Source organism: Phacochoerus africanus, chromosome 2 (genome assembly GCF_016906955.1).
Source record: "Phacochoerus africanus isolate WHEZ1 chromosome 2, ROS_Pafr_v1, whole genome shotgun sequence".
NCBI lineage: Eukaryota > Metazoa > Chordata > Mammalia > Artiodactyla > Suidae > Phacochoerus > Phacochoerus africanus.
The window spans coordinates 14,661,776-14,676,159 of NC_062545.1; the positions used below are offsets into that span (position 1 = coordinate 14,661,776).

The following is a 14,384-nucleotide window of genomic DNA, read 5'->3' on the forward strand; positions in this document are numbered from 1 at the left end:
CTTGATAAAGCTGTTATTGAAAAGTGCATTTACAAAGAAGCCTTTGAAATGCATCAAAAGAAATTACTTTGAAATAAATAAAGACATACACATGGAATGGATGAAGAACAAAGACCAGCAGAGTTCCGAATTTACTTCTGAGCCTCCTAACAGTTCAGACAAGGCCTACAGACCTATTCTCAAAGAAGCATAATTTCACATTTTAGTTTTCTTGAAAAGCATTCAAAGGTTACATCTGAAAATAATAAAATTAAAAGATACCAAATAATGAGTGTTTGCAGTCTTTTCCCTTCCTCCTTCATCACCTCCCTTTTTCCTAAGGAGGAAGGATGCTTTCTTGCTGCTTCTACTCCCATCCAGTTGTTTCAGGGCAAATCAGAGGAACGAGGAGAGTGTCAGGGAAGAAGAAAGCCTGGGAGTTGAAACTGATCTATAGGGGAAAGAAGTGAAGGACGAATGGGAAGAAAAAGTCTGTGTTAACGAGGCTGCAAGAAGTGTTTTGGGGAGAAACCTGGGCTGGTGCAAGAGGGACTGGTGGAAGATAAACGTGTCATGTAGCGAGGAAATAAAGAGAGTAAGAGAAACGGAGAAAGGATGCTTTAAAATATTGTCACTCCTGGTGAATGAAATCCTCCTTTCTTTTTCTCTTTTTTCTTCTCTTTTTGGAGTAACAGTAACAAAGCAACAATTATCATTTCATTGCTGGGCTGCTGATTATTTATTGATGAAGGACTCTGAGATGGTTGTGATTTACCCAGACTGTACTTGGAGGCTACTGTCAGAGATTAAAATCTTGACCGAGTCCGAGGTTATGGCGCATCTCCATTGAGACCGAGTTCCAGAATTACAGTGCAAGGAGCACAAGCTGACCTGACCTGGACTCTGAAGGGTCCTCCAACACCCCTGGGAAGTCAGAGGAATGGTCAGAACTAGTCTAAGATTGCAATTAGGACATGCTATGGAGGCAAAGTGTCTGCTGGGGATATGGACGTCCAGATGGAAAATTCTGTCAGTGTGACTTCACTGTACTGAGGAAGCTTGAGTCAAACACCTAAACTGGAAATTTGTCTTTAGCTACTATGACACACTCAGCTTCTTCAGACATTAAATTCCTTTCTAGACAGAGAGGAAGTCAATGGCCGACACACTCGGACAAGCTCAAAACTTCTGAACCGGTTCTATGCAGGAGTGAGGTCATCCCTTGGGAGACTGACAGCTGCTGTGGGACTTGGGATCCGGAAGGTGCAAGAACAGCTGTGGTAGCTTGGGAAACACGCAAAAATAAAGTGTCAGCAACAACTGGAGGAAGGGATGCTGAGTCACCTTTTAACCAATGAGATGGCACCAGCAGGGCAAGCACTTGAGACAAGGAAATGGCCCCCAGGAAGTGCACATCTACAGGGGCTGACCTTGGAGATCATGCATGGATTCCAAGTAATCAAAACCTACATTTGACTTTGGACTGTATACTAAATTCCAGCATACCAGAGTATTGTCTCAATGTTGATTCCTAAGGGTTACAATCATATTGTGGTCACGCAGAAGAATTCTCTTGTTCTTAAGGGTTACCTGGTAAGGATTTGGGGGGGGGAGGTGTCACGATGTCTGCAGCCTGCTCTCAAATGATTCTTCTCTGTCTCTGTATGTCTCTGTATCTCTCTGTCTCTGTCTCTCTCGTTAAGCAAATTACAGCAATCAGTAAAATGTTAACCATCTATATGAAAAGTAAAAGAATGTGTGTCTTGCTATTCTTGCAACTACTCTATAGTCATTTTTCAAAAGAAAAAGGTGGGACGGGAGCTTTCCCATGCATGATCAATCCATATGCAATGCATCCTATAAGCAAAAAAAAAAAAAACTGAATATATAGGTTACATTTATTTATCAATTATATGCACAACTGCTCTAAATAATATATCCTATAGTTTATCAAACATTTTACAAATTAGGGACATGAGAGGGTGAAATTTGTATCAATTTTAAAACAAAGTTATCTCCATTTAAAATACAGAAATTCCCTTCACATGCCAGCTACCTCGCTGCTGCAGAGAATACATGGGGCCAAAGTGAGAAGTTGCCAAAATGGCTATGTTGAATTAAAAACTTTGTATTAACAGAAGAGGAGTATATAGGATGGATAAACAATAAGGTCCTACTAAATAGCACAAGGAACTATATTCAATACCCACTGATAAACCAGAATGGAAAAGAATACGAAAAAAAAAAAAAAAAAACAGAAGAGGAGCTATATCCAGCCTTTCTGCTCAGACTGGAAAAACATTTACAGTGGGCCATCCACCAAAGGATATGGAACACAGCTTGGAGAGTTAGAACCACATAAATCAAGTCTTAATGAGAAGAATTTATAGCCAAGAATTTCTGAAAAATATGAGACTTTATCACAATCCTGAGGGCTGCCTGAATTCTCCTTGTCAGGGAGCAAGGAACAGACTCCAAGCCAAGCCACTAGGACCGAACTGGGAGCCAGCAGTGGGAAGGAAACCTCAGCCTCTTAACTCAAACCCAGCAAAGGAGATGGCTGGGATGGGCACAGAGCAAACTGGTTTCTTAATGCAACTAAAGGAGAATCACATATCCAGTCCAGAGATCAGCAAGAGACAGTGCCCCTAATTTTTTCCCAGTGGGGGAGAGATGGTCATTTTTCCTTTCTTTTTTTTTTTTTTTTTTTTTTTTGTCTTTTTGCCGTGGCATATGGAGGTTCCCAGGCTAGGGGGTCTCATCGGAGCTGTAGCCACCGGCCTACGCCAGAGCCACAGGATCGCAGGATCTGAGCCACGTCTGCGACCCACACCACAGCTCACAGCAACACCAGATCCTTAACCCACTGAGCAAGGCCAGGGATCGAATCCGCAACCTCATGGTTCCCAGTCAGATTCGTTAACCACTGTGCCACGATGGGAACTCCGGGACAGAGATGGTCTTAAACAAGACGGATGTGCCGCCCAGACCCCCAGGGAGACCAATCGGGTTCTGCATGGGTTTCACTTCTCCTGGACCTCACTTCTCGTGGACACCATACCTAGCACCCGCCTCCTAAGGGAAAGAATTTCAGATCTGGTGAACGATTTTCTTCACTTTATAAGGGCCAAAGGCCCTGAAAGAGGTGATTAAATTTAAAAGCTAATATGTTGAATCTCCCAGAGGGTCTAAGTTCTCCACCAGGAGGGTCTTCAGGAAATCACACTGAAAACAGGACCCCACGGAGCCAGGCACCAAGCATAGACTCTCCAAAGGGGGTGGGCCAGCAGAAGAGGAGGGTTGCCCCGTGGCCCATGTAGATGCCACACTCCTCCTCAGAGGACCATAGAGATGCCCCTAGGAGGGGACAGTAACAGAGATCAAAGGAAGATGTCCCACTCTGCAGGCTGAGGACACCTCTACTCCCCCACCACTCCACGCCGGGAAGGTTCTGCTGGATGCACACATTCAAAGCGGGGAGAGTTCAAAGCAATTCAAGGTCCATGGATCTACATAATCAGAGCTGAAATCAAGATGGGAGGTTGCAGGGAAAAAACAAAGTCTGCACTGGCGGGTTTGGAGAAAGTTCTGGAATGGGAGAGGAGCATGGGAAGCAGCTGTCGTGTGTGAGAGATTATCAAGAGAGTTAGAATGCAGAGAGAGCTTTGCTGGTGGCTGAGGAAGGTCATCCCCTTTCGGTGTTTCCTTGAGGGACTGTAGTGAGGGTAACAATGGTTTTCCACGAGTTTTTGGTTGTCTATCGATGTTTGGTCCCAGCTCCCTGTAAGACTGGGCCATGTTCCGATTACTGTAACTTTCTGGTGTCGTCTGAAATCAAGGAGTCTGATTCCTCCAGTTCTGTTTTTCAATATTGCTTTGGCTATTAGGGTCTTTTGTATTTCATACAAATTTTAAAATATTTTGCTCTAGTTCTGTGAAGAATGTCCTTGGTAATTTGATAGGGACTGCATTGAAACTGTATATTATCTTGAGTATTATACTCCTTTTGACAATATTGATTCTTCCAATCTGAGAGCATGGTATATCTTTCCATCTGTGTCATCTTTATCTCTTTCATCAGCATCTTAGAGTTTTCAGAATACAGTAAAGTTTTGTCTCTTTATGTAAGTTTGTTGCTAGGTATTTTATTCTTTTTGATATGATGGTAAATGGGATGGTTTCCCAAATTTCTCCTTCTGACCTTTCATTGTTAATATATAGAAATGCAATAGATTTCTGTGTATTAATTTTACATCCTGCAACTTTAACAAATTCATGGAGGAGCTCTACCGGTTTTCTGGTAGTGTCGCTATCACTGCCAGAATAAAGACCCATTTCTCAGGCTGACTTCATCTAAGTCACTAAGTCCACTTAAATGGATTAAGTTCTAGCCAATGAAGACTAGTTGGAAGAAGTGTTGGATGGTTCCTGGAAAGGGGCAGACAGGTGTCCTTCCACATTTCCTTCTACCTGGTGACTGGAATGAGACCAGAGCCTAAGCAGCAAGCTTGCACTAAGAGGTGGCACTGAGGAGGAAAGTTATTGCTAGGAGGGTGAAGCAGAAAGAGAGAATAAGCCAGAACCAGGGATGACCATGGAGCTTTCCTACAAAACACGGAATGTCTCTGTCCATGCTTCTTTTTGGAGAAAAAGAAAGAAATGTCTCTCCTAACCAAGCCACTGTTATTACAGTATGTTTCAATCCATTCATAACCAATGCTGGCTATAAAGCAACTGGCGTAATATGAGTTATGCAAAGAACTGGAGTTCTGCCACACAGTTTCAGCATCTGCATTTGCATTTGTGTGTAAGGCTATGCTTGTGCCAATCAGTAGCACAACTTTAATCATCCCAGGTTAATGAGGAAAGAGCAAAGGTAGAGTTAATACATAAATAATGTGTTTGTGCCAAAGGGAGGCCAAAGTCATGGTATACGTACAAAATATCTGCAGTAGCAAAATAAAATACATGGTAGAATAATAGCTCTGTCCTTAGACAACATAAACTATAGGTGTGCCAAACTCAAAAAAGCCTATACCACAAGCAATCGGTACTACACATTCTTATTAATGGTGATTTTGGTGAAATAAAATCTAGCATATCAAATTCATATTGCTAAATTTTTAATTTTTTATACTTTTTTTTTATGGCCATACCTCTAGCATACAGAAGTTCCCAGGCTAGGGGTCAGATCGGAGCTGTAGCTGCCAGCCAACAGCACAGCCATGGCAACACCAGATCTGAGCAGCATCTGTGACCTACACCACAGCTTGCAGCAATGCTGGACCTTAACCCACTGAGTGAGACCAGGAATCAAACCCACATCCTCACAGACACTATGTTGGGTTCGTAAGCCACTGAGCCACAACGGGAACTCCTATTTTTATACTTTGTTTTTATTTCTAACGTGTTTTGGACTTTTTAATGGTAAAAATGGAATAGGATTAGGAAACTTCTATACAGTATTAAGTTTGTATATATGAAGCAATGTTATAATAAAATTATTTTGACTCAACAGAGAGGGGAAATTTAGGAAAGAGTATTTTTCTTTCAAAAAGAGATTTCTACAGTACTTACATTTGCAAGCCCAATTAAAATGTAATAGTGCATCTGGAAAGGTCTGCTTTTTCCTAGTCTAGAATTCCAGGGGAAATTTACTACATGGGTCTTAAAGAGGAAGACTTGGGTAAACTAGGAATCAAAGTCTTCAACCATGTTTTGCAACATACATAGAAATGCATACAAAAAACTGCACACAAATGTTTGTAGCAGCCTTATTCATAATAAACAAAAAACATGGAAACAATACAAATGTCCATCAAATATTAAAGAGATGAATAAAATGTGGTATATCTATACAAGGGAATATTACTCAGCCATTAAAAAGAACTATGATGTATGTGTCAGCTTGGCTGGGTCAAAGTTCCCAGATATTTGGTCAAACATTATTATGAATTTCCTGTGAGGGTTTTTTGGCATAAGATTAACATTTAAATTAGTGGATTTTGAATAAAGCAGACTGTTCTTCTTTAATGTAGGTGGGCTTAATCCAATCAGTTGAATGCCTGAATAGAACAAAAGACACTTTCCCTGAGCAAGACAGAACTCTACCAGCAGACAGCCTTTAGACTTGAACTACAATATTGGCTCTTCCTGGGTCTCCAGTCCAGATTTTGAACTTGCCAGGCTCTACAATCATGTGGATCGATTCCTTAAAATAAACCTCCGTTTGTATATATATACACAATCAGTTAGTTCTGCTTCTCTGGAGAAGCCTAATATAGGAATAAAGTACTGATCACAACTTGGGTGAACTTTCAAAATATGGTACATGAAAGAAGCCAGAGGCAAAAAGCCACGTATTATATTATTCCATTTCAATGAAATGTCCTGAATGGGCAAACACAAAGAGACAGAAAGTAGATTAGTGGTTTACTGAGTCTGGGGAAAGGAAGAATACAGAGAAGTGTGTGGGTCTCTTTATGCAAAATAGGACAACAAAGTAAACACACAAGCCAACTTTATTTACTTTCCTGGCTCTCTTCCCCTTTTCAGCCGAGCATTCCAGAAGAGGAGGCCACCATCTTTGTTTCCACTTCTCCTTCCTTCTTCAGCCTACTGATATTTGACTTTTGTTAGAGCCTCACTCAACCACCATGATCTACTGCTACACATGCTTGAGCCACAGATGTCCCAAAGCCAAGTGTAGCAAAACAGCCCTTCAGTCTTCATCTTACTGCCACACCTGATGCTATTGATCGCAGCTTTATTCTGGAGTCCTTTTGCTCTTCTTATCTCTCTTTCTCTTTTTAGTCTCTTTCCTGACAATTTCACTCATCTTCTTGAAATTCACCAGTGGTTCCCCAGGTCCCAGAGCAAAAGCCCAGGCATGGCACGCAAGGTCCTGTGTGATCTGGCCCCTGTCCTCTGCCCAATTTCTTCTCCCACAGCTCCCTGACTCCCAGAAGTCATGGTGCCAGCAGCAGTCAGTCAGAGCTTCCATTCACCTGCTTATTGCATTTAATCACCATTTGCATTCTGTTCTTCAATCTGCCTATGTCTCAGTTATTCCCATTCCGCCTCCACAATATTTACATATGCACAGATCACCCATATGACCCATTTTCTCCTTTAACTCAACCACCTTTATAACTTAAAAAAATTATTTTAAAGGGAATTTTATATGACTTTATAAAATGTGCCACAAATGAAAGATAACATTATAAAACAAACACTGTATAATGAAAACAAAACAGTATTAGCAGGTTCTACTGCTGCTACTCAGCACTGAGCTTAAGGCTTATTCTTAGGGGGTTTTGTTGTCATTATTGTTGTTTTGTTTTGCTTTGTCTTTTTAGGGCCACACTCACGGCATATGGAAGTTCCCAGGCTAAGCGTCAAATCAGAGCTGCAGTTCCCAGTCTACGCAGGATCCGAGCCTATGCAGGATCCGAGCCACATCTGAGACCTACACAACAGCTCATGGCAACGCCATATCCTTAACGCACTGAGAGGGGCCAGGGATCGAACCTGCAACCTCATGGATACTGGTGAACTACAATGGAAACTCCCTATTCCTATTCTTTGTTTAAAACATAGCCCAGCAAGTGTTCTAGAGGCATAAGGACATAGTAATCTCTAAATAAGATTTTCTTCTTGATGGTGAAAGAATTGAAAGAAAAATTAATGGGAACCCATTCTTCACTTCAGGATTGAACATCATATAATACCCTGTCCCGTACCATCTAGAAGAATTGTGTACACACCAGAAGTGTGTACCCCACACTTAAAAAGGTTGCTTCACACCACTGAGGCTGGAATTGGGAATTTGTAAGCCAGCCGCTGCGACTGGCCCCACGCGCTGCAGAATCACATCACTGCGAGAGCAAAGGTTTCATTATGAGAACCAGGCTTGTTTGTGAAAAAGTCAAATGGAAAGACCCCTTGAAAATGATTAAGATAGTCTGGGCCAAAAATGATGCAAACCTAAAGCCAACGTCACCGAAACCAAAAGGAAACAGGGTCTCCAGACACAGCCCTGGGTTTCCACCACCTGCTTTCCTGCTTCCGCCCTCTTCCCACTTCTGCTTCCTGCTACAGGAAGTGCAGCTCCTCTCACCCCAACACCACTTCCGGCCCAGGGGTTGTCCTTTCCCAGGCTTCCTGCTGCTCCTCTCACTACACTTAGCCAGGAGCACGGTTTAGTGGATCTGCTCCAAGCCTCTGATGGCGGGGCCACCCCCCACCGGCTCCCACAGTGAGCTCTCCAGCACCCATCTCCATCTACCTTCCGTGTCCCCCACGAGCGCAAATGGAACTTCAGGCTCCAGGGAATGGGTGCAATCGAGGCCCCAGCACCCCCTGCAGCCCCTTTCCAGACAGGGTGGGAGCACCTGTGCTGACGTCAAGGACTGGCCCCCAACCAAACAGACACACACCCCAATGTTCACTCTCATGGACTGTGGGGGGTGGAGGGGTCGGGGGGATCCAGGATACTTACCTCTGATATTTCCCCACCCACGGCACCCCTTCAGAGGCTCCCCTGCCTTCCCCCCTCCTTTACATTCAAATATGTCCCCTCCCCTGGGCCAAGTCTGCCCTCCCCTGCTCCCAGGAAATAAGCCTCAATTTGGTGGCCTCATGCTGAGGCCAGAAGGGCTTCTGGGGGAAACGAGGGAAAACAGAGTGAGAAATATGCCCTAAAATATTGTCCTGCTACACAGGTTCAAGTGCTGGCCTCACTCCACATTCCTGTCCCCAGTTGGTCTGTCTCCAGATTCAGGAACGTTCCAAAAGTCCATTTCAGAGTGCCCGTCTGCAGAGAGCAAGGCCATCGCTGCTGTCTGTATTTACGTGCGTGTGCGTGTGCGTATGCATGTGTGTGAGTGTGAAGTTATTGCCAGTGATGAGCATACGTGACATCGGTTTTTTGTTGTTGTTGACATTTAAATATTTTTATTAAATCCCCAGTTTTAATGCCATTCTTCTCGGTAGCCCTTAGAAGCCGAACACCTCTAATACAGGAAGCGCAACACCCCAACCTGTCTGCCCCCTTCACTGCCCCGTGTAACACATCCCACAGCAAAACACACCTGTTTTGCCAACTGACTCTTCTCAGTGAACACTTTTTTTTTTAGGGCCGCACCAACGGCATACGGAAATTCCCAAGCTAGGGGTCAGATAGGAACTACACGGCCTACACCACAGCCACGGCAACAAAGGATCCTTTAACCGACTGATGGAAGCCAGGGATTGAACCCGCATCCTCGTGGATACTAGCCGAGTCCTTAACCCACTGAGCCACAGTGGGAACTCCCTGTGCTCATTTTTCTCTAAGCAAATTCCTATGGGGAAATCCCTACATGATCCCTAATAGCATCGTCACCCATGCTTTGAAGAAATGGTTTTGTTTTTTTTTTTCTGTATGTCACACCACCGCTCTGACTGACTTTTCACCCAGCAACTAAAGCTTCAATATTAAAGAGACACGAAATTGATCCACTGTGCCGATTTATGTGATTTTTGCGTTTTTCTCACAACTCGAGAACATCAGAGGAAGTTTTCTGCTTTTTTTCCTCTGGTGTATCCCTTCTAAAGCTGTCACTCTTTTGTGTAAACATCTATGGAAACGGCAACAAGGAAACAGAGCTGAGCACTTGCCTTAAGCTCATTGGTGTCGGCCAGTTTGGCTTTGAGCTCAGTATTCACTTCTCGACACAAGCTCAGCTCCTTCTGCAGCCTCTCCACCTGTTTCTGCAACTTCCTGATGGTGACCTTGGCCTCGTCCCGCTCCACAGTCAGGGCCGATCGCATCTGCCTCTCCTCCTCCAGCTGGGCTATTTTCTGCCGGAGGAGGTTCACGTGCAGCTCCTTGCTCTCCAGTCTTTCTTTCTGAGTCTTTAGCTGGTTGGATATAAACAGGGTTTTTTAAAAAAAAATTAATAATCATCATTGAACAGTCAGTAAATATAAGTGAATGACTCAGATGCGTTGATCTTTATCTACACTTCAATAAGACTCATTTGTAAGCCATCAAAAAAGGTTATTGGATCCTTTTTCCTGATTGCCTTTTTTTTTTAATCTTTATTCTTCCAAGAATTAATTCGGTAGCTGAAAAATATGAGACAAAAGAGCCACAGAAAATGTGCAAAGGAGTAGGCTTTCAGCGTCTGATTCTTTCCTACATTATGTGCATCATAATAAAAATGCAAAATTACTTTTAAAACTACTAAAATGGCCTTGTCAAGAGCAGAATGTAATAAGACAGACAAAATCCTCTCCAACACCCCATGGCAACTATACTTGTGCTGGTCTTTTCTGAAAGAAGATAAAGTGCAAATTAGGACCAAAAACCCAGACTAATTTCAAGCCCTGAGAACCAGGTTGAGTCATACCAAACACGTGAGGTGGCATATTTTTTTGTTTTTGTTTTTGTTTTTGTTTTGTCTTTTTGCCTTTTCTAGGGCCGCTTCTGCGGCCTATGGAGGTTCCCAGGCTAGGGGTCAAATCGAAGCTGTAGCCACTGGCCTACACCAGAGCCGCAGCAACTCGGGATCCAAGACACGTCTGCGACGTACACCACAGCTCACGGCAACGCCGGATCCTTAACCCACTGAGCAAGGTCAGGGATAGAACCCTCAACCTCATGGTGCCTAGTCAGATTCGTTAACCACTGAGCCATGACGGGAACTCCGTGGTATATTTTTAAAGGAAGCAATATGAAGGAGATGAGGAAACCTTTGTTTATACATGGAAAATCTTGGAAAAGGAAGGGCCTTCAAGAAGGTATTAGTTCACTGGTGTCTTTTTTTATACGCTGGACCTATCCCATCCACAAACCAAGCTGAACGTGGTCTGCAAACAGCACTGATCATTGACAGGCAAACCTCTCTCTCTCTTTTCTTTCTTTCTTTTTTTGCTGTGCCCACGGCATATGGAAGTTTCCGGGCTGGGCATCAAACTGGTGCCACCACAGAGACACCAGTTAACGCATTGTACAACAGCGGGAACACCTCAACACTGCTTTTATTTTTTTTTTAATGATTTTTTTCTTCCATGATAGTTGGTTTACAGTGTTTTGTCAATTTTCTACTGCACAGCAAAGTGACCCAGTCTCACATACATATATACATTATTCTTTTTCTCACATTATTCTCCATCATCTTCCATCAGAAGTGACCAGATACAGTTCCCAGTGCTACACAGCAGGATCTGACAGGCAAACTTGACAAAGTTTTTAGAAAAAGATTACAGACACTGCAAGGAGAAAAAAAAAAAAAATCCTCCCGGGCTTCCCCATGTCACAAGTAACAGGAAGCTCTTTCATCTGTTACAAACATTGGGAACCAAAATCATGTAGAATTATAGAATGTTAGTGCTGAAATCAGCACATTTTCCCTAATTTATACTCTGTATTAGTAAAGAGTTCTGAGGTGTAAAAGATTTACTGAAACGCAGGCTCAAGCATCTGCCTAAAGTGGCAGCACTGTCCGTGTTCGCATCCTTTTTTTAACAAGGCCCTTTTAGTATTTCTCTAAACTCCCTTTCCTGAGCTTCTTCATGTCAGATTCCACTCTACTGCAACTTTAGCCTGGTAGGTTCTATACACTGGTCATTGTCATAATTATACAATAGTTAAGAAGGAAAAGGGAGTTCCTGTTGCGGCTTAGCAGAAACAAATCCAACTAGTATCCACGAGGATGCAGGTTTGATCCCTGGCCTCATTCAGTGGGTTAAAGATCCAGTGTTACCATAAGCTGTGGTGTAGGTTGTAGACGCAACTCAGATCCTGCATCGCTGTGGCTGTGGTGTAGGCCGGCAGCTGTGGCTCCAATGCAACCCCTACCCTGGCAACTCCCGTATGCCTTAGGTGTGGCCCTAAAAAGTGAAAGAAAGAAAGAAAGGAAGGAAGGAAGGAAAAAGGAACAGTGTTGGATATCAAGAGGAAAAATCAATTATCTGAGGAGAACTTCGGAAAGAATTATAGCTCTCTGATGGCAATAGGAGCTGTCTGCTTTCTTTTATAAAATACTCCTAAAGTTACAGTAAATGGCAAAGACGTCAAACATGAGGAGAGCATCTTCTATGAACCAAGAGTTCAAAAATGCTATTTATTAAAAATTAACCACCTCACGAGGTAGGTACCATCCTCATCTTACATACAAGGCAACACCACAGAGAGGCCTATAATTTGCTCAATGTCACACAGCTTGGTGGAGCCATATTGAGAACCCAGATGTGACTCATTCCACAGCCTGTACCCTATAATTCCACCACAGAATTTTCTTCTAAGAACTCTTCTAAGGACACATCTGGGTTTGCCTTTTTCTTTCCCCGATGCCAATAATTATATAACTAATAATCATGTTTTTATTCTTTCCATCCATTCATTCATTTCTGTAGTTTAAACTGTTTCTTACTCCTCCTTTGAGGGGGAGGAAAGTAGCTCTTTACTTTCTAGTGCAAGAGAGCTTATACAAAGGTGAGACGGCTAGATGACCCCTAGCTTCCTCTTCTCCCACAGGCATAGAAACAGTAGACTTTTTAGTGAGGCAAATAGCTCCCCAGAGTAAAGGCTGCCGTTTCCAGCCTCCCTGGCTGCTCGGTTTAGCCGTCAACACGTGGGGCCCGTGGGATCCAAACACAAGTTCACAAAGAAAACTCTGGGAGCCTCCTTTCAAAGCCAGCTCCCTTATGTGCTTTTGCATCTCTCTGTTTCATCCCTTTCTTTTTTCACCTGCTGCCCAGCACACAAATATAATCGTTCTAGGCACCACGGTGAACCACGAAGATAAGGGCCACCCTAGGGAGGGGAAATTAATGAGCTAAATGAGCCTGAGTCCTTGTGAACTTGATAGAGCGGAGCTGCCACAGTCCCCCTAAGCTGCTTACCTCCAAAAATGTATGTGCAGGAAAAAAAAAAAAAAAAAAAAAGAACAAACCCAAACAGCCAGTTCTACTTGTTTAAGCCACTATAACTCTGGGCCTCTGTGACTCACAACCAAACATAACCTTAGATGATACACTTGTAATAGAGATGCAGATTCTAAATGCAGATTTGGATAATCTGTTTCCTAGTCACCTTGGTAAATCCGGTCGGGTACATTTTTTTCAATGTGTAAGTTTCTCAGAAATTCCTTTTCTCAAGACTGGCAGCATCCCCTACCTTTCTCTGTAAATTGTGGGCGATCGTCTTGTGTTCAATGACTGCGTTGCTCTCCAGGCGGACCAGTTGCTCCGTACGGGCTAAAACTACCTCCAGACGCATGTCGAAGCCAAGTTCGGCAGCCATCCGATCCAACTTCATTTTCTCCGAAAGCTGATCCAGGAACTGAAGATACTAAACCCAAGAACAAAAATGAAAATGGGGACCCAAGAGGGGAGTTAACCAGTGATCTCACAGTTTCCTGCTCTTCTCCCCAAGCTTACAGGTAGCTCCCATTAAACCCAGTACAGAGCCTGGGCCCTGACTCCAGGGTCTGGTGATGAATTCCTGAACTACCCTGCCAGCCCCGTGTCCTGCTCCCGGTCCATCCTGTCTTGGCCCTCCTGCCAGTGACCTTGATGGTAAGTCTATCATACACTCTTCTTAACCCTGCATGCCAACTACCTCTGCATTTCTCTGCTTTGGCTACCTGCTGCTCCTACCATGACCCTCCCAGCTCCTGGGCTCTGACTATCCACTTGCCTTCCTAAGTGAGGTTCTACTCACCTACGTGGGCCCTGGCCTCAAAGGTGGGGACTGATGACTTAAGCAACTGCCACTTTACTCTTCTTGGGTCCCACAAATCACTCCAAAATCAGAGCCCTCCTTACAAACATACTCGGACAACATTTTTTAGGGGGTGGGGGAGGGGTTAGTTTAAGGTAAAATGCTTTAGAAAGTATTTGTAAGAGTTTTTAATATATCAAAGTTAAAGGAACAACATTCTAAAATAAAGCTGTATCTGGAGTTCCCGTCATGATGCAGCAGAAGTGAATGCGACTAGGAATCATGAGGTTTTGGGTTCGATCCCTGGCCTTGCTCAGTGGGTTAAGGATCCGGCATTGCCCTGAGCTGTGGTGTAGGTGGCAGATGCGGCTCAGATCTGGCATTGCTGTGGCTGTGGTGTAGGCCAGTGGCTACAGCTCTGATTGGACCCCTAGCCCGGGAACCTCCATATGCTGTGGGTACAGCCCTAAAAAGACAAAAGACAAATAAAAAAATAAAATAAAATAAAATAAAGGTATGTCAGAGAAGTCAAGGTCCGTAGTTTAACAGGGGAAAGTTACAAAACTACTCTAGAATCCTCCACTTGATTTTTGTGACTTCTCTGGTCATGCCAGATATTAAGGCTCCCTGAGAGCTTGCTGCATGAGTCAATCAATCAGTGATCTTCCTCTATCATAATTTCATGATTGGGGTT

The 14,384-nt window shown here is 43.5% G+C and overlaps 1 protein-coding gene across 4 annotated transcripts in view; it reads right to left on the reverse strand.

Annotated features, from left to right (window-relative positions):
• CCDC170 (coiled-coil domain containing 170) overlaps positions 1 to 14,384 on the reverse strand; it is a 92,251-nt gene that overhangs the window by 7,189 nt on the left and 70,678 nt on the right. For all 4 annotated transcript variants that reach the window (XM_047769925.1, XM_047769923.1, XM_047769922.1 and 1 more), the window contains 2 exons: positions 13,145 to 13,318; positions 9,640 to 9,882 (listed from right to left, as the gene is read on the reverse strand). In XM_047769925.1, coding sequence (XP_047625881.1) covers positions 9,640 to 9,882; positions 13,145 to 13,318 — 417 coding nt within the window. The remainder of the gene's footprint in view (positions 1 to 9,639; positions 9,883 to 13,144; positions 13,319 to 14,384) is intronic.